This window comes from Gavia stellata, chromosome 7 (assembly GCF_030936135.1).
Source record: "Gavia stellata isolate bGavSte3 chromosome 7, bGavSte3.hap2, whole genome shotgun sequence".
In the NCBI taxonomy this organism is placed as follows: Eukaryota; Metazoa; Chordata; class Aves; order Gaviiformes; family Gaviidae; genus Gavia; species Gavia stellata.
In genome coordinates this window covers 5987169-6006011 of record NC_082600.1, presented here as the reverse complement: position 1 = coordinate 6006011, position 18843 = coordinate 5987169, and the positions used below count along the sequence as shown (strand labels likewise).

General features: G+C 42.0%; 1 protein-coding gene across 3 annotated transcripts in view; it reads left to right on the top strand.

Moving 5' to 3' along the window:
- The window catches only part of SLC35F4 (solute carrier family 35 member F4), a 126823-nt gene that overhangs the window by 92373 nt on the left and 15607 nt on the right, over positions 1 to 18843 (top strand). For 2 of the 3 annotated variants that reach the window (XM_059819796.1, XM_059819798.1), the window contains exons 2-3: positions 10541 to 10729; positions 14870 to 15167. In XM_059819796.1, coding sequence (XP_059675779.1) covers positions 10541 to 10729; positions 14870 to 15167 — 487 coding nt within the window. The remainder of the gene's footprint in view (positions 1 to 10540; positions 10730 to 14869; positions 15168 to 18843) is intronic. The other variant, XM_059819797.1, reaches the window with a different exon arrangement.

Sequence of the window (18843 nt, the reverse complement as noted above, 5' to 3'; positions counted from 1 at the left end):
GTATGTATGCAAATGCCTGAGCCAGGTGGGTTGTATGGACACTGTGTGGAGGAGACTTATCCCAAATGCATCATCACGGAAAGGCAGGGGTGAGACCCGTTGGAGCTATTACCCCAAGGGCAGTGGAAAAAAACAGTCGGGAGGTGTCTTAAGTATCTCCTGGGGTTACAAAATGCAGCAATACAGTGATAAATACCCACTTTTGCCTCAGCTGCTTAACTGTACAATGTTCTTTTAACCCACCCTGCCTCAAATGTGCTTAATTAGGCTCTAAGTAAGTCAGGCAAAGAAACTGAAGCATGTGCTTAATGCATGTACCGCAGTGCTGCCATGGACTGAGCCTGAGACAGTCCGATTTGGACTCAGCCAGATGCACCTGAATGTAAGCCTCGGTAAGTCCTAAGAAAGTTGTTGGACCTTCCTGTAGTCAGCAGGAGAGCTGGACACCTCTGCGAGGTGATTCATCTCCTAAGATTGGTATCTGAGGGAGCTGGAATGAATCACTCTCTGGAGGCACCCGTCAAACAGGAGAGGCAATAGTTTGTGTAGGAGATAAATACAAGCAATTTGATATGGAGTTGTGTGTCAGTGTGCTGACTGCTATTACACTCGGATCTTAGGAGACCCATGAACCAGCCTGGATTTATTGCAGTGTTTCTTGAAAGTAGATGCTATGTCATAATTATTTAATAATGAGATGCATATGAGTGATTTCTGGAGTGTCCTGGGTCTAAACTCCTTTCACTACAACATTACGTCAAAGCAGCCTTATGGCTTTCATTGACAATAGTCTTGATTTACTGCAGTGAAAGTAAAAATGAGAGTCTAACCCAGAATGTTGGGGTTTTTTTTGAAATTACTCTAAATTTTAGCAATGACAAGATTTTCAAAGGATTTTTAAATAGAAATTCATAACCTTCTGTTTTGAAGTAAAGTGTATAAATTATGAAACTATTGGAGGCGCATCTGATATAATTTATTATGAAGTTTGTAACAGAGGTTTTCTTTAATGGGATGCTGTGGAGCTTTGAATCTAATGATTTGTGTTTATCTGTTGCTCAGTCAGTGCTGAAGCGGTGAAAGCTGGTCTGATCCTAGGCCAACGAATCCTGCGATTGGCTTGAGTTGGTGTTGGGTCAAACATATCTGGGGAAAAGAAAGTCACGTAGGACTGTTGCAGCGAAGGATATCCCTTTAAATGTGTGTTCAGGGGACTCATTCAGTAGTTGTTTGAGGTGGTCTCATAGGGACTGTTTATGTAAGCAAAAGCTTAAAGTCCTTGCTATGGAGCTGCAATAAGGGGGCAAAATCTTGTAAGTCCCTGGGGGTTGTTCCATCAGACAGGCATGCGTTGGCTTCACCTGAATAAAAACATCTGATGGTCCAGCTCCCTCCTCCTCACAGAGTAATCTTGTGTGGAAGTACCCTCGTCGTCCTCCTTGGAGGCTGAGCCAAAGCTCACTAAAATCAGTTGGTCTTCCCAGGAACTGCATCGGGGATTGGATCAGTCCCCGTGATCTGTAGTCATTTTCTGGCATGGGCTTACCTTGGCTGGACACTGGGGTGCAGACATACTTCTGGATGCCTCTACACTGCCCTCTTCTTCCTCTGCAGCACCGGGGCAGCTTCGCTTGGCTTTCCCCAGCAGCACTTAGCCAGAAAGTTGGTCTCTGAGATGTTCATGGTGTGGAGGGGTCTTACAATCTTTCATGCAACTTCTTTGCTAGTTGCATAGGTAATGGAGGGAGTGTATTTGTGTGCCTGGTCCTGCCCTTCCCAGGCTCCTTTCTGGACATAGTGCCCAGATGGGTAAGGAAGGAGCAATAAGCAGAGGCTCTTTGCATGGGAAAAGTTCTGTGCTGAAGGAGGAGATGTTCATACCCTTCCTGGAGGTGTTTTCTAATTCCAGAGCTGTTACAGCTAAGTATGAGATTTTGATGCAGCATTTGTTTTTCAAGGCGAATGGAGATGCCAGCCATGTTTTCCGACAGCATATTTCAGTCCAAAATATTCCACTCCAAATGGATGTTTTAAATCTTTTTTTGTAGATCAATGTAGATCGTTTTGTGTAGAAGTTGTAGAAGTTTGATTTCAACATATAAAAATCATTCTTCATTTGCAGCACTTTCTTCTACGTTCCTTTAAACTCTAAATATGTTATGTCATGCCTGGTAACTTTAAAATATATGTAGCCAGTATGTTTCAAAATACATACTCCAGCTGCCAGTTCCACTACAGATGTTCTCAAATAAACTTTTTTCCCGAGATCTGTTCTGACACCCCCACCCCGGTACTGGTGTATCATTTTTGGTGTCAAATCAATGGAATTCCTTGTCAGTGCTTACACAGAGGCAGTGATAAATTTGTTTGAGTTATGCTGAAAGGAGAATGGGGAAAAAAGTCTTCTTGGCTTACAGTGAGTAAGGAGGAAAAAAAGCCAGGGAAAAAATATTTCCATGCTTTTAACTATACTTTCAGTAAAATGTAGATGGATGAACAAGCAGAACAAAGATTTGAACAGAGATCCATGTTTTTTAATAATTCTCTTTATGTCTTTTGAGGAAGGGTCTCGATCCAAAGCAATACGAAGAGGAGCCATTTACTTCAGTAACAAACCAGTTGGAAGTCCTCCAGAGATAGCTGGCCATTACACTCATGCATCAGGGCTCCTGAAAAGGTGGTCTGCAGGTTGCTTACAGGCAGCAAAGCCTTTATATGCTTCCTGCAAAGGTCTTTTTTTTGTTTGTTTTTTAATGGTTGCAGCTGTTGAACATAACGGATGTTGCAGCCTGAATCCATTTTGTGCTGCAGTCCCCAGTCGGAGGTTTTAGGACACAGCATTGGATGCAGAGCATGCACATCATATTCCCTGGTTTGCCCAGAAAGCATCCATCTCAGAGCAGGTTATTCATAAGAAGAACATGTAGCTGATGTGCAGAAAGATGGATTACAGACTTGCAAGTCTTTATCAGGTTTGCATGCAGAAGCCTGGGCATGAAGCATGTGGCAATTAATATGGGAACCCCAGTCTCAGTGATCAGCAGCCAACTGTGGGGATCTGGGGAGATGAGAATCAACCACTGCATGAATAGATGCCTTTGTGCAACTTATTTAGCAGCTATTTCCCACTTCCCTTACCTGCAAAAGGTGAATAGTCATATATATATATATCTACTCATATGACCTGGCTGTATTGAGCATAAATGGAAGCTCCTTAACTCTTCAATATATGTGTGTTAAACCTCAGTATTATTACTACTACTACTTCTAACAATAACATGATGCATTGGCGTGTACTTTGAGTACAGATCTCAGCATCTTTCCATTCCAAGCACAGCCAGTGTGTACAAATGCTACACCTTGTCTTGCTGGGGCCCTTCATAGACCTTGAAGTTTGCATGAACTGATGTCAGTGATTCTCTGACTGCAGATTTCATCTAGCAGATCATACCAGGCACTGGGAAAGTAGCATGATGTAGCTTCCATATTAGCAGTGCAGTCCAAAACCATCTTCTGTGTGTCAACCAAAGAAGTTGGGAGCAAATACATGCTGCAGGTGCCAGGACCAAGTGGAATCCCAAGTTGTTTTCACAACTGATGTGGACCACGCACAGATGGTCCTGCCCAATTCTGGTTGTTTTAATTTAATTCTGAATTCCTTAAGTTGCCACATCTCATAGTGTTAGATGCAGATGCACTCAACTCCTTCTCATTAGCTCTTTATATTTCTTTTGCTGAAAACTGACTTATGGTATGGCAGTTGGCAGAGTTGGGCACATATTTTCTCTTTGATTTAACGGTGCATCCTCCATCTATCCAGTTACTGTCAGGTTTTCTCGCTGATTATATATTGGTTTAGATTGTTGTGCTTCTTTTTCAAACCTTAGTTATAAGTGGAATCAAGGTCCATTGCCTTACTGTTCAGCAGTCTGGATCTTAAATCAGGAGAAGTTAGCACCATGGGACTAGGTCCTAACGCTGTTAGCATCATAAAGCCAAGGAGATGCAGGGCTGGAAGGTGACTTCAGGAAGTTATCTGTGTCATCGCTCCTCTAAGGCAGAGTCAGATACACCTTGACCATCCCTGACAGGTATCTCTGTCACTTGTCTCTGCTGTGACACCATTTCTCAGGCACTTAGTGGTCACTGTGGTCAGAGCTTTCCTCCTCCCCATGTGGGATGTGGGATGTGAGGGTGGTCTTTCCCCAGATGTTGGATGGTGTAACAGGGAGAGACCGTGGCATTGCTGTCGCAGTGTCTGTTCCAATCTGGAGCGCAGTGCGTTGGCAGTGGTCAGAGGAGTAGGAGGTGGGAAGCCGCTTGAGTGAGATTTGGTACCTAAGCACAAGACATGTCTGGTGTGTACGGGGAGGGAGAGATTTTTTTGACTGTCTAACTTAGATTTCCTCCCCTGACAATCAGGCTGAAACTGCTCATCTGGAAGGGTAATTAGTTGCAAGGGTCTAGAGTGACACATCCCTTGATCAGGCACTAAGTTAGTTATAAGATGTGAAATTTAAGTTATTTACTCCCTCTACTGCCTCTTTGTTCACTTTATTGTAAGGATAGGAGGGCATGTGGAAGTTGTTGAGGTTTCTAATTGTAAGTGAAGTTGCTGTCTGCTGATTTGACGTGAACGGCTGTGTACAGACACTGAAGGGATAATTGGCAGAAATTGCTGATGGATGTCACTGTTAAACTACAACAAAAATATCTGCTTCTTTGCTTTCTGCTCTTGACAATAGTTAATCATAGTACAAGAGAAATGCTGTACACCATCACTGAGTCATTTGTTTTTCATTAAAATCTGAAAATCTTTTTTCCCCTAGGACAAAAAAAAAGTTGTTGTAACCTTCTCATCCCCTTCAAACATAAAAACTTCCAGAACAAGCAAATAGTAAATGAACAAGGCTACTCTGAACAGACATATGTGCATAACTGTAATACACAGAGACTATTGCAGTGTCTCAGAGGATGTGTTTAAATGGAGAACATAATCTCCAAACGTCTGAGACGCGGTGAAATGATTTTTCTTCACTGAACAAGAGAAGCTTATTCCTCAAACCTGTGTCGCACGCAGTCTGCAAAGACACCCTCCCTATTGGTTTTTTGCTTGGTGTTAGTAAATGTGATTACGGCTTCATCTCCTGAGTCAAACTACTGGTTCTGAACTCATTAAAAGTTGGGGAGAGTTTGCCGTTCAATTTTAACTTCCCAGGTCAGCAGTTACCTTCACGTATGTCAGTGCGTGCCCAGACACCTTGGCTGATTGTACTGAGTTGCTGTGGGTTCACACCAGTGTAATGAAGGGCAGGATTTGATTTTATGGGTAGTCCCTTCGGCTGAATAAAACAAGCTATGGGCCTAACTTGCCGTTGGATTGATGGTGTTGGATAGCCCTGCCCCCAGTGGCATGCTACCAGTAGCAAACAATCTGATTAAAGCCGTGGCTAATCCAATCTAATGAGGTTTTATTGTTGTAAAATGGACAGAATAAGCTCTCTTCACCTCTACCAATAGCAGTGCAACGCAGTCCCCTTTCCTGTAGGTCCATATGCATCTGATATTTCCCTGGCCGCAAAATTCACATCATCTTCTCCTCGCTGCGCAGCATTAAGACCAGAATTTCCTTGCAAAATTCTCCAGCCCTCACGATCATGAACTGACTGTTGTCAATGCGAGCTGCTGGAAACGATAGGCTTGTGATGTGTAAGTGAGTCCGTCACCGCCGTGGATGCTCCCTCTAACAGGTAACATTGCAGTGTAACGGAAATGTTGTCAATTCTTTCACCAGTGCCCAGTTTAGCAGGAACATTCAATTGACATACTTTCCACATAACACCAGACTGGCTTCTACCTCCATCCATCTGTCAAAACCCAGCAATTGTTTCCACAGCAGTGGTATGAAGACATCATTTTGTCAATGCAAAAACAATGACATATTAGGAGCTGAGATTTTGAGGACACAGTAAAATAAGAATATTTTAATACTGAATGAGTAAAAGGGAGATTGTAGATGTCTTGACTGACTTTTTGGAAAAGCTGGTCTCTCTCATGACTACAGTGGTAGCCACAGGTGACCACTGCTCTGCAGGGCTTTGGGAACATAATATGAAGAAACTGTCTAGCTCATTTACATCACCTATTTAACCGTAAATTTAGTTGTGTAATCAAAAAAAGAGTATGTATTTTGGCAGATACCAGCAAGCCAGATGTTGCTGTCTATAAATAAGCCAACACTTCGTGTTGGTAATCCAGTGTCATGAATGCACGGGTGGCTTTCGGAAGGGAATTCAGTTACCTGTTTGAAAGGTTCTAAATTTCCATCAGGGCAGTTGGTTAAAAAAGAAAAGAAAAAGAAAAAATCAATTCTGTGATGACCTGGCCATAAAAATTATTTCCAGGGCTGCATTTTTATGTTGTATTGATTATTTTACTGGCAGTCTATTTGATCCATTTTTAGTAACAACTTTGAGACCAGAGAAGTTGTCCCAAATGAAATGGCATGGGGTTTTTTTGTATTCCAAGCACTGCTGTCACATGCTAAATATGTCATATACATGAAGATAATCTGAAAATAATTGGTTTTGAACCTCAAAGCGTCATCCCTTCTCTCCAAGCCCCCTGCAAAATAACAAAGTGGATTTTCTAGCCGAAGTGAGGACATATTTTCTCACTGTGTGAGCTGCATATGGATATCTGTATGTGAACGAAAAGCCACAATTCATGTATCACATCTTTCAGAGGGGCAAGGGAGCTGCGCATAGTTTACAGATGGATGGTGAAAATGGTTGTCAGGACAAGGCACGTGCTACTGGTTCCTGGTTTGAATGGACATAGCAGCAGCAGTGCATGGTGGTCACATCCTCCTGCAGCTGGGACTCAGAGTGGTGGTCAAGGACGTGAAAAGGCATGGACTTCAGTGATATTAATCATGTGGTTTAGGTTAGTCACAAGCGTAATTACCTTGCTAAATTGAAGTACACTGGGATAAGTATATAATAATTAACGCAAGGCAAGGACAGATTTTGTTAGAAGCATGTGGCAAGCCATGGGTTCCCCTTGCTGGTTTCCCTTTGGTCTCCATGTGCAGAGAAATGGCCTTACTTCTCATGCTATAAAGCATCCACGTTTTCAGGGCAAGGAAAAAGATCTGCTGAAACTGAATAATAAACTAAAAATAATCTTAAAAAATGGGAAAGAGCAGGGGTTTGTTTTTATCCAATAATGAAAAGTCATCCAGATGGATTTAACTCATTAAGGAATGCTTGATACAATCACGTGTGGTCCTTTCCAGTTCTCCCTTTCCTCCTTTGTCAATCCCATGGGCTGAGTGTTGCTTTGACACTTGATTAGAACCTCCAAGTAATGAAGGAACACTTTTAGCAGCAAGATCTGGCAGTCTGGCAAGGTTTTTCCTATTTGTTAGTTTTTTCCCAACCTCTTCTAGTAGCATTCCCGTAAAATATCAAATGATGCCCAAAATGTGGAGTCATTCTCAGCCTGTGATTCATCTCTGCTAAAACCACAAACTGTGTTCATGCTCAGCATTGACTGTGTCAGTCTACAGAAACTGGATGTGGCTTCTGTATGCAGTGAGTTACAGATACCTGTGCAACCTCTTACATCGAGTAGTCAGGTTAAAAGAAGGTCAGGTAAGGTAATCAGGTAGAAAGTCCTACCCAGGGTAAACATCTCTGCTCAGGATGTTTGTTCAAGGTCAGGTTGGACGGGGCTCTGAGCAACCTGATCTTCTTCAAGATGTCCCTGCTCATTGCAGGAGGATTGGACTAGATGACCTTTAAAGGTCCCTTCCAACCCAAATCATTCTATGATTCTATTATTCCGTGTATAGTCATAGGGAGATGCAGATAGTCCCAGGACACTATTTTTCTCATCCTAAGGCTGACATCTAAAATAGGTCAAATTAACCCAACCCAGGCTGTGTCACTCCTCCTTTGCTTGGAGGTGGTGTATTATGATACCTTTTTAGTACAGAGTTGCTCCTCCATTTGCACGTGGCAAGTTGTGGCAGCACCCTGCTGTTGTCCTCCCTGGAGAGGACATGGTCTCACTGCCTGAGACGATGGGGTCTCCATAAGCATGTGGGATTTATGAAGGTATACAGAAGTTCAATGGAAAATGCTGCTCTTGATTCCTCTAAATTTGGAGGGTATTAGTGGATCCCTGCTTGACAGCTGATAATTGCTGTGTAAGACAAAGAACTGGAGTTATATGAGTTCTGCCTTCCTCTCATGTGGGGTAACATTGCACATATGCGAAGTTTCATTGCTGTACTGTGTAAATGGTGATTTGTTGTCCTTGCTGCTGGTACCAGGTTTGGATAAGTTAGCCCAGCATATATCTATTTACCTTCCCTGTCAAAGTATATCCTTAAAACATGTTCAGATTCAGTAGCATTAGATGGCCTAGGCTTTCTAGCTGTAACAATGAAATATTGATAAATTGCTGTGCTATCTGATTGCTTTCAAGCATAAGGGAAGAAGAATTCAGTAAATCAAGCAGTGACTTTCGATTAAATGCAATCTCTTGAATTGCAGTTTTGGTCTCAACTGCTGAGTTTCTCAATGTACAGGAAAAGATTGATGCTGCTTTGTTATACCAGATATAAATAACTCTGAGCTCTTTCTACATGTGAGGAAAAATAGGTTTCCTTGAAATTCTGGTTGCAGATCATCTGCTATACTTCTGCTGAGTGTAATGTGAATCTTGATCTTGTTCTAAATTATATCTGAATTGAGATGTAGCATGTGTCTTTCAACTTAATGAAATCTCTTTAAATGATGCATATCAAAGCGAGTAGTGATTTGGGTCGAGGTACCTTCGTGGCTGATTCTCTGAGGACAGGCAGTCAGCAAACGCTTTCTGAAAGTAAACCTTCTTTAACTTGGGGACCTGGAAAATCATAAGTGCCTTTTTGAATATTTAGCCCAAAAAGTACTGATTGTCTTAATCTTGTGGAGGCTGGAACTAATTTTCAGCTGTCAAATGAAGGTGTTACGCTGCCTCTGTTGGGGTGAATGGCCAAGGGCTGCTATTTCTAATGTACTTTTCAACCTCAGAGTGACTTGCAAGATATTTACAGACCTGGTGAATCAAACATAGCTTTAAGTTCATTGAAGGTTTATATGAACCCTAGCTTCCTCTGGCAAAAGAGCATTGACTTGATTCATGCAGTCTCTTGAATACAGTACTTGCTTTAGAATATGTTGTTGTTTGGCATGGAGTTATTTGCATGAAGTGTACTGGAATGGCTCATGTTGCAACAAAGAATGTTGCCCTCTGAGATATCTGCCGTATTTGTTGCACATTTGGCACCCTACACATGGGGTTTGTGTCTATTTTTGTATACTTTTCGATGTGAAATAGGTGTGATTATAATATTAAATCCTTCCAAGTCACGGCAAGGTCAGTGGCTCTCAGGGTATATGTGTGTTCCTTAAGTTTAGGTAAGACGGTCATCAGTGGAAGTAGCAGCTGCAAAACAAGTGGTGGGTGATCTCAACTGACCTTGAATACACACTTACACTTACCAAAATGGCCTGTCATCGTGCCTAGAAAGACTGCGAAGAGGACTTCCTTGTGCCGCTCATGTGTTGACCTCTTCTTACATAGACACCTTCAATAAATTCAGGAGTATGTGCAAGATCACTGGGCACACTCTGCCAGATTTCAGCACTGCGCTCTTTTCTGTTGTTTGCTCATTCTTAATCCAGTCTTTCAAGTTCTTACTCGTAAAATGTGGTGTCCTGCTCACTGGAAAATTTTTCATCTCGTACCACTGGTATTTCTGGGACCTGGGTCTTCTCTGCTGCCTTGTGCCTCTATAGAGCCTCTGTGTGAAATGCAGCATCTTGGTCTTGTCTGCACCCAGCAGAAGAAGAAAAAGGAACTTCCCTGAAGATGTGGAGATTCTGATTTGGTGCATGTGAAGGCTTAAAACTGGCATCTTCGGTGATTTAGCAGAAGTCTACATCTAAAAGACCTGTCAGTGACTGTGGCTTCATTCCATGCAAGAGTCTCAAGGATCATTCTGGAGGATGGAAAGGGGAAACTCTCCTCTGGAGAGACTGTCACCACTGACCCTGGGAGGCAATGGCTCCTCAGCCCTCCTTTCCACCCTAAGGGAAAATGGTGATCTCTCCTTTTGCCTGATTCAGTGTCAGTGCTCAGGAAGGGGCCCACGTGAGTACAAATTCCTTTGCCTGTTCAGACGCTATGGATGGAGCCGTGGGGCAGATAATATACTGCAGCATAGGGCTCTCATTTCTTCAGGGGAAAGACTGGTTTTCATACAGCACCTTTTTTTCTATGGGGGGGAGAGAGTTAAGTATAGAGTTAAGTGTTTATTTACTTACTTAATTACTTTATGCTGACCAGAGCTGAAACCTTGATTTTTGCAGTGTGCTTCCTTTCTCCCGCTGAATCGTTTGTACGCGTTTCACTGACAGAGTGTTTGAAAGCCCCGCTTTCCTCCAGGGAGTTTACAGCCAAACTGATGCAAACTCTTTCTTCTCAGGTGCCTCACGATCATCTGTCATCCAATGCAAGCCAGGAGGCAACTGCCCCAGCAGACACAGAGGCATGACTAGGCAGCTCTCCCCTCTATCTGTTGCTGAAGATTCTGCTGCTCCCATTCTTGAGCTGCAGAATCGAAGTCCCTCGGGAATCTGTCGGCACAGCAGAGTCGAGAGGCAGAGCAGATCAGGTAGGCATAACAGCCTCATTCCCGGCGTCACAGCATGCCTGCGAAAGGCCTCTTTCGTCTGTCTTTTGAAAGATGGTGCAGAGTCCGACCATGTTGACGTTGGTTTGCGGTGCTGCGAACAGCAAAGCCACATGAGAGTCCTTCCTGTAGCTGTGTGCAAACTGGGGCTAGGCGGGAAGGAAGCAAGGATGGGAGGAAAAGGCCTGGGTCTCAGTAGGAAAATGTAATGTGTTAGATATCTGAGAAATCATAAGGCCAGTAGTCACAGAAGATCTTGAAAGGATGATTAACGTTAGCACACAGGTTAGTTTTTACAAAGTGGTTATGTTTCCTCAGCTTCAGCCTGGCCAGAGACCAGGACCCTTAAGAACCAGCCATGTTCCTTCTCAAAGACAATGACAATCTCAGCTCATACCATGGATGGTCTGATGAAGAAGAAGAGAAGGAGCAACAGGTGGAAGGATATCTAGGGAAGACCCTCACAGTTCAGATCATCGATCAGCTGCACATCAGGGCTTCCGTCAGGAATGTGTCACCCACTTTACTGCAGAAGTTTAGCTCAAATGAACCTGTAGGTATGCTGAACATGGACTTCTTCACCATGATGTCCATCCATCATCAGCAGGGATGGGATGGCAGCAATTACAGTATGCAACCACAGGCCTTTGAGTCTGCTGAATTGTACTGTTGAGGAGGAGAGAGCCGTTAAATGACTGAAATAATTTAACTGCCCAAGTTATGTGGAAGACTGTCTGTGTAGATACTGTGAGCAAAAAGGGGAGGAAGAACAGGTTGGATCTCCCTTGCACACTGGAGCTGTGGGAGATAAACCTTCCCCTCATCACTTCACTACTGATGGCAGCAAGAGTCAGCCATTTTCTTCTTGTGTTGGAAAATGGAGAGATCTCGTACTCCAGGAGTACTCTTTTGATGGAAACCCTCAGAAAAATATTGGAGGTGATTATTGCTGCAAAGAGTGGATGATACAGCATTTTGCAGTAAAGATCATACCTAAGATAGCAGAAAACCAATTTATTCTAATTTTTGCAGATATCACGCTGAAATAACTGTGCACACTGGCACTAGGGTACATCCAAAGACAGAATCCATCTTCTTTAAGAAAGGACTTTAGTCCTCTTGCGAAAAGAGTAGTGCCTTGACATCATACTCTTATAAACATTTATTTTGCATTCTTTAATTTCGCTTTTTATCCTGATCTTCCCTTCCTCATCAGTGAGTTCTAAGCAGGACTGACCTGACAGGTAGGTAAACAGATATAAAGAAGAGTTCAGAAGAAAGCTGTAGGTTTTGATTTTCCTCATGTCATTCTTCTGAAAAACGAAGGCTTTTCTGTTGCCATCTTGTCACAGAGACATCACAAGCAAGAATTATAGACAAAAGGCCCATGCAGGGGTATTTCTGCTAGCTGCCTTTCAACACAGTTTGCCATTGAGCAGTGTCATCTCCATGTGTCACCCGCAGTGTCATCTGCATTCTTTCCCTGTCATTTCATCCTTGTCGAGTTCTCAGGTTGTTTCTGTGCTCTTGACAGGGTAAGTCTGTTGGTTTGTTTCAGACCGAACTAAATGCAGACACCAAGGATCTCTACCCCCTTCCTAATTGTAAAATGCTATCTACCAACCACTTTGGCGGATCAGTTTGTTTTCTCCTGATTAGCATATCATTCAGTATCTGAGCATAAGTGCTGCTTTCTAGCTCAATCCAGCCCCAGCTTCATGACTTGGAAATCCTTAAACCTATTTAGTATGAATTGTGTGCTGGTTCATCATGTGTCTTTGAGTTCAAGCCCTGTAATTATTTTTAAAGATATTTCTTATCTTGTCCTTTTGATTCTTTGGCCAAGATTTAGATGTGTACATCACATGGATTTTGAAAGCAACAAGCTACTATGTCACTTTGGCCGGGGATCCATCTCAATTTCACTTAAATTAAATATAATTTAAATGTATACATTAATTTAAATGTATAAAGATGTAAAATATAGTTTAAATATTGTAAAATATTGTAAATATTTGAATTATGTAAAATATAATTTAAATGTATAAATTAAATTTAAATATCTAGTCTAGGGAGAGATAAGCACCTCCAGTGGGCTTAGATATATGAGGATGAAATCAGCTACCTTCTCACCATGCCTGTCCATTATAATTAAATATAAAGGGGCCCTAGATGACATGTTTAGTCTGAATACAAAATTATTTGCTAACTACATTACATGGGATGAATCCTACCCATTAAGCACTTACAAAAACTCCCCACTGTACATTTAATCAGGCTGAAACTTCCACAGGTCTTTTAATCCAAGGTAGGACTTGCAACAAGTGTATATTTCTGTGCCTTTCCTTAACATTCAAACCTGGGACTGTAAAATCCAAGTCAAATGCTAATGGTAGTGTCATGCATAGTAATAGCAATTACATAGTTATCTGGTAATTGGAAAAACAGAAAGCATGGATAAAGGTGCTTTGGTCTTCTATCGTTGTATGATTATTTTTAACTGTTAGCTGAAGAAGGACTAATTGCACGGTAGTTTTGCTTAGCAGGAAAACCTGCAAGTGGATGTTACATAATATATTCTTTTTAAGCCATTCTAACTTGCAACTAAACTGTAATTTACCTTTTAATAGAAGATGTCAGTCATTATTAGTACCATAAAAATATCTATTTTCTCTCAGCAGCCAAAGCGAATGCTAAAATGATGCCTCCCTTTTCAGAGCTGTGTGTGATTATCCTCTGTATATTTTTAATAAACCTGTAATTTTATTAAAATTCTTGCTTCGCCACTAAACAATGGAGCCCCTGAATACTGATTATTTTTAGGAAAAAAACCACAGCATACAATTACAATTACAAAAAGCTCCATGTCCTGGTTAGGAAAATTCTTGATTGCAAATGCACTCCCTGCTATGGTGAATCGTTTTTTAGAGGTAACATTGGTCTAATGTAATAACTTTGAACCTCAGTTTGACATTTCTTTATGGCTGTAGCAGAAACAGTAATATAAAAGGAAAGTAAACCTGAGTCTGAAAGGGTACCTTTTTCACATTTAAGTTGAATGTAGGACAGTGTATGCTCTCACTGCAGTGGATCTGTAGCTCCTCTTAACATCAACAATTATATTGTTTCTTGTATATATCACATCATGTGTTGATGCGACTGATAATTGATAGTAATAGTTAAGAAGAGCTGCAGGTCAAGATTTTTAGAAGGAACTCCTGTTTCTTCTATCAAATCGATGTGATATGGTCTAACGGGGTAAATGGTTGGAGCTCAGTGCTGCCACATGAGCTCATGGGGCAACGGTGTTAGTGCTTCTCAGTATCCAACACAGTTCAATCCGTTGTTTTCAGCTGGGATCTGTGAAATCAAAATAGGGTTCATGGGTTGCATCTTTGGAAGATGTCTCTGGACAGCGAATCAACAGTCAGTGAGACTAAATTCGCTACACTTCTGTTAGGAAATCTGCAGTGGTCTGCAGATTAGATCTGAAAAGTACTGTACTGAAATGGGAAATGACAACTTTCTGATTCCTCCTTGTTTATGTGTAGAGGTTTATTTCTAGGCATGCCAAGCTTCCGTTTTGTCCAGTTTCCTTTTTTAACTTCAAAAATGTAAATACACTAACTTGACTGAAAAAAGCTTTTCACCACTTGGGTATATAAAACCACCAGGCTGTTTCTTTTTCCCCTTCTAGCTTGCAAATAAAAAAAGTGATTCTTGAGTTAAAATCTTGAATTATAAGAACTTGTTCCTGGCTTCAGATGTACAGGCTCAGATAGCTTTTATGTTGCACACATGCACAGTAATTGACTTTATAATGTAGTTGGTTCCAAGGGATGTAGCTCTATTCTAGAGGTTTGGCTGACAGAAGGAAAGAAGGGCTGATAAAGCAAACAGCAGCAACAGCTTAACTGTAACACCATTACCTCAGGCCTCTGTATAGTGTTTGTATTTTGTTCCTATCCCCTTGAAGTGACCAGAGATGGTATTACTGAAGTATTTCTGTGTGGGATTTCAGTGTTTGTGGGTTGTAGAGGAATTAAAGGGAGAAGGCAAGAATTGTTTTGAATGTGTTCATTATGTGTACAACTCTTCTCTTTTTCTGTTTTTTTTTACCAGGAGAAGAAGGAACACAAACGCACACAGAGAGCAGCAGCCAAGAAGCTGAAGGACAGACACGATGCCAGTCTTGCACATCCACATTTCTCAAGCTTATCTGGAGATTTCTGATCATTTTGTCCGTCTCTTCCTCCTGGGTCGGGACCACACAGTTTGTCAAAATCACGTATGAAACCTTTGACTGTCCTTTTTTCATGACTTGGTTCTCAACAAACTGGAACATTATGGTTTTTCCCATTTATTATTCTGGGCACCTTGCAACTGCGCAGGAGAAGCACTCTCCAATCAAAAAATTCAGGTAGGCTTTATCGTGGCAATATCCCTTTAAACAACCTGATTTCTGTGGACTGAGATCACTGTTCTTCTCAGTTTGACCCATGGTGTCAGAAGGCAGAATAAAGGTCATCCTGCAAAAAATCTCATTCATAAATAGCTTACAGAAGGCTAACAAATGAGTGTTACATGCTTGAATAAATGGATAATTGATTGTTAGAGGGGGTTTTTACTGAGTTGAAAAGGTCAGTAATTTGCTTATAGTCTTGCTATTATATTATCTAATATCTCTGTATTTTGTGTTCTTGTCTGGATCAGGTCATTCATTAATCTGTTCTGGTCCATTTGTGATAGAACAGTAGTGTAAAGTGCAACCAAAACAATGCATAGTTGAGAAGAAGATGCTCACAGCTGAGGAGATGGTTTCCATGTGGAAGACCATGGCTTGCTCTCTATGCCTAGAAGTATAGCAGGATGAAAGCTGCCCTTTCCTCCTCCTGCTGGATCATAGCATGGAGGAAGAGCATCCTAGTAGCCGTCTCTGTTCTCTTTTGTGTGGGGTAGGAATTAAAGCAGGTTGCAGACTCTTGATTTTTCCTCCCTCTGTAGCTCTGAGGGGTAAGTTGGCATAGCTGTGTGGCTGGCATCCTGAGGAAATGATGTGAAGGCTTTGTCCCATCTTCCATCAGGCTCAACATGGAAATACCTCCTCTTCTCTGTTGTGAGAGCCAGGGGAAGACGGCCTTCTGATTCCAGCCTTTCCTTACACCACATGGCTGCATGTTGTAATTGAACTCTCAACCTCAAATGCAAAGGTGTCCATAGTACTAACTATAACATTAGTCTGCAGGGGTGGAAATTTTTAAATCCCTCTTCAGTAACCACTGTGAAATCATAGAAATACAAGGTTAGAGGGGAACCCAAAGAGATCATCTGGTCTAACCACCAGCACTGCAGCAGGACCAAGCTGGCTTAGCTTCACCCTAGCCAGTTCTTAAGAAAGCCGTATCTAACCTGTCCTCAGGGCTTGGAAGTACCACCACATTCTGAGACAATTAATTTCACAGTTCCTCCTCCACTTCCATTATTTGACCAATCTGACGGTGATGTAGAAGATGCGTTAAAGGATGGAACTAAATTCAGCTTGCCAAGAGATAACTCACCTTGCCCATGGAAGGAAGAAATTCACAGGATAATTTTGAGCTAGGACCGAATTCTGTTACTCCAGTGCAGACTTGCTTTGAAAACAATCTTACTAACTTCAGCAGAATTGTCTGTTCTGCAAGGTGTTAACCAGCGTGTGGCCCGTACCTCGTTCCCGCTGGCGGAGGGTTCAGCACAGCTGTCATTGAACTCACAGGGAATTCAATTTGTGACTGTCAGGCTGGAGTGTAGCAGGGCCAAATTCTTCCCTTGGCTGCTTTTGCCAGGATCTGGGATGTAATTTGGCCCTAAATTATCATTTCTGTCAAATCAGCGTGACTGAAATTGAACAGTTGCACTTAATTAACTGCTTCTCTGAAAGCCCTAGTGCTTTGTACGTTAATGATGCCTTCATTCAGATTCTTGCTGGAGTATTTGTGAGAGCATTAACAGTGTCAGCTTGGCTTCTGGGTATGGGGTAAAGTAATAACAAATGCACAGCAGATAAGGAAGAAGGTGAGAATAAATATCCCTGCAGATAGATCCTCTGCAGTTAGTTGATTGATTATATATCCATCAGAGCAAAATTTTGGGCAAAACATTTGTGGCAATGTGTAATATAAGTATGCTTAAATAATTGAAACATTTCCCAAGCTGTCAGGAGTTCAGCTTTTAAAGCTGAGGATACATGCTTACATGCCCAGAGGAATTTCTGCACACACGGATATGTGAAGTAGGTTTGTGAATGTGTGGAAATAGGAGACTGGTGTCAGAGCTGATGGGCATCTTCCCAGAATATTTCCTTTTCCAGGTATGTTGGGAACTCACATCCCAGGGAGGAGGTAACTACTAGCCAATACTGACTTTATTATGGGGACCAGCTACTTGGTCTGTGCCATATTATGACTTGACAAGCCAAACTCTTTCCGTTTGGGTATGGCAATGGACATCACATCAAGATGAGCGTTTGATTTTCTGATGACTTAAAGACTTGAAAAGCATCATTTGTAGGTTTTAAATTCAGAGAGTTACAGACAGATTTAGTTTGGCAAGGATCTTCAGAGGTCATTTAACCCAGCCTCCTACCCAGAACAGGGTCATTTTCAAAACTAGATCAATTGTTTGTATAATTCTTTGGTTTGTGTTCTTGATATTGTTCCTGCTACAGGGCTTTTTATTACATACTGTAAGATTTCTTGTTGCTTCATTTGCTGGTTTTATTTCTGTGGAGTATCTAGTTCTTGTCAATAAAGCCTGTCCTGTAGCTATTCCAGGCCTACCTCAGTGTCCAGAGGTGATTTGTCTTTTTGTTTCTGGAGGATGTAGTTACTCACTAGATGCTTTAAAGACATATGACATTTTGTCCAGCAGATATTCCTGGTGGATCAGAACAAACAGTGTCTATGACATCTTGGCAGAGATCAGTGATCATGCAAGTGACTTGCAGAGTGCTGCCCCAGGCTGGCAAAGCTGTACAGAACCACTGTTACTTTAATAAATCCCACTTGGAAGGATAGGAGTCTAAATCTTCAACTTTAGATTGGCTTTCTGCAAGTTTTATAATCTTTGAGATTGTAAATTGTGTATTTCTCACCTTTCACGCTTTACTAACTCAAGGTTATTACCTCCCTGTTGCATTTCAGTAAAGTATCTTGGTTGTCTTGAGGCAGAGGACACAGCTCTTGGTATCCCCTCAGTATTGTAGATAAAAGGTCCCACATAAAGAGCTTGAAACTCCTTGCATTAGTGGTGAATAAGATGGTCTGAAGCTCAGTAAGCTCAGCAATAGGAAATCTGGCCCTGCTGGTATTTACCACAGCAGAAGACACTCCACAGACTTGACGTAGGATCCTAATAGAGTTATAGTTTGGAATAGGTGGATAATATTTTCAATATGTCGATAAATTTTGCCTCCCCACCTGCTGTCCTGGCTTCTCAAGGACAACACTGTAATGTTCAACAGCTTTCAGCCAGAATATATCCACAATGTAATAGCTAAAGTTGGTCCTACAGGTGCTCTGCAGCCTTGAGGCACTGGCTAGGAAGAATATAGTTTGGTGCAGGTTTAATGAAAGGTGAACATGTTGGGCAGAGTTGGTTTTCTAGCAAGAAGAATAACAAGATGTGAGCATCACTTGAAGTAAAAAACAGAGTCATAAGTAGCTGATACTTGCTGTCATCTGTCATCTGCATGTTGTCACCTACAAATCTCTCCATCTGTGTTGCAGCAGTAGCTCAGCCCAGCTTCCCCAGCCACTTCTGGAATAGCACTGCAAACCTAGATCTTCACTGCAAGTCTTTTCAGAAGAGAGATGAGGATCTCTATTGCCTGAAGCTACTCCTACCCCAGATGGCTCAATGGTAGGGAGGGAGACCAGCAGCACAAAACAGGGCTTCCCTTGGGCCATTCCTTGTTGGGGGACAGCATTCCCATGGTGCTGCCCCCCAAGCCAGTCACTGCTTGTGTGAGACGTTCACGCACAATTCCCTTTCCTTCCAGCTCTTGAGCAGACAAATGCAGCTGGCCAGGCTCTTTCTTAATGTTCCGATGAGAAGCA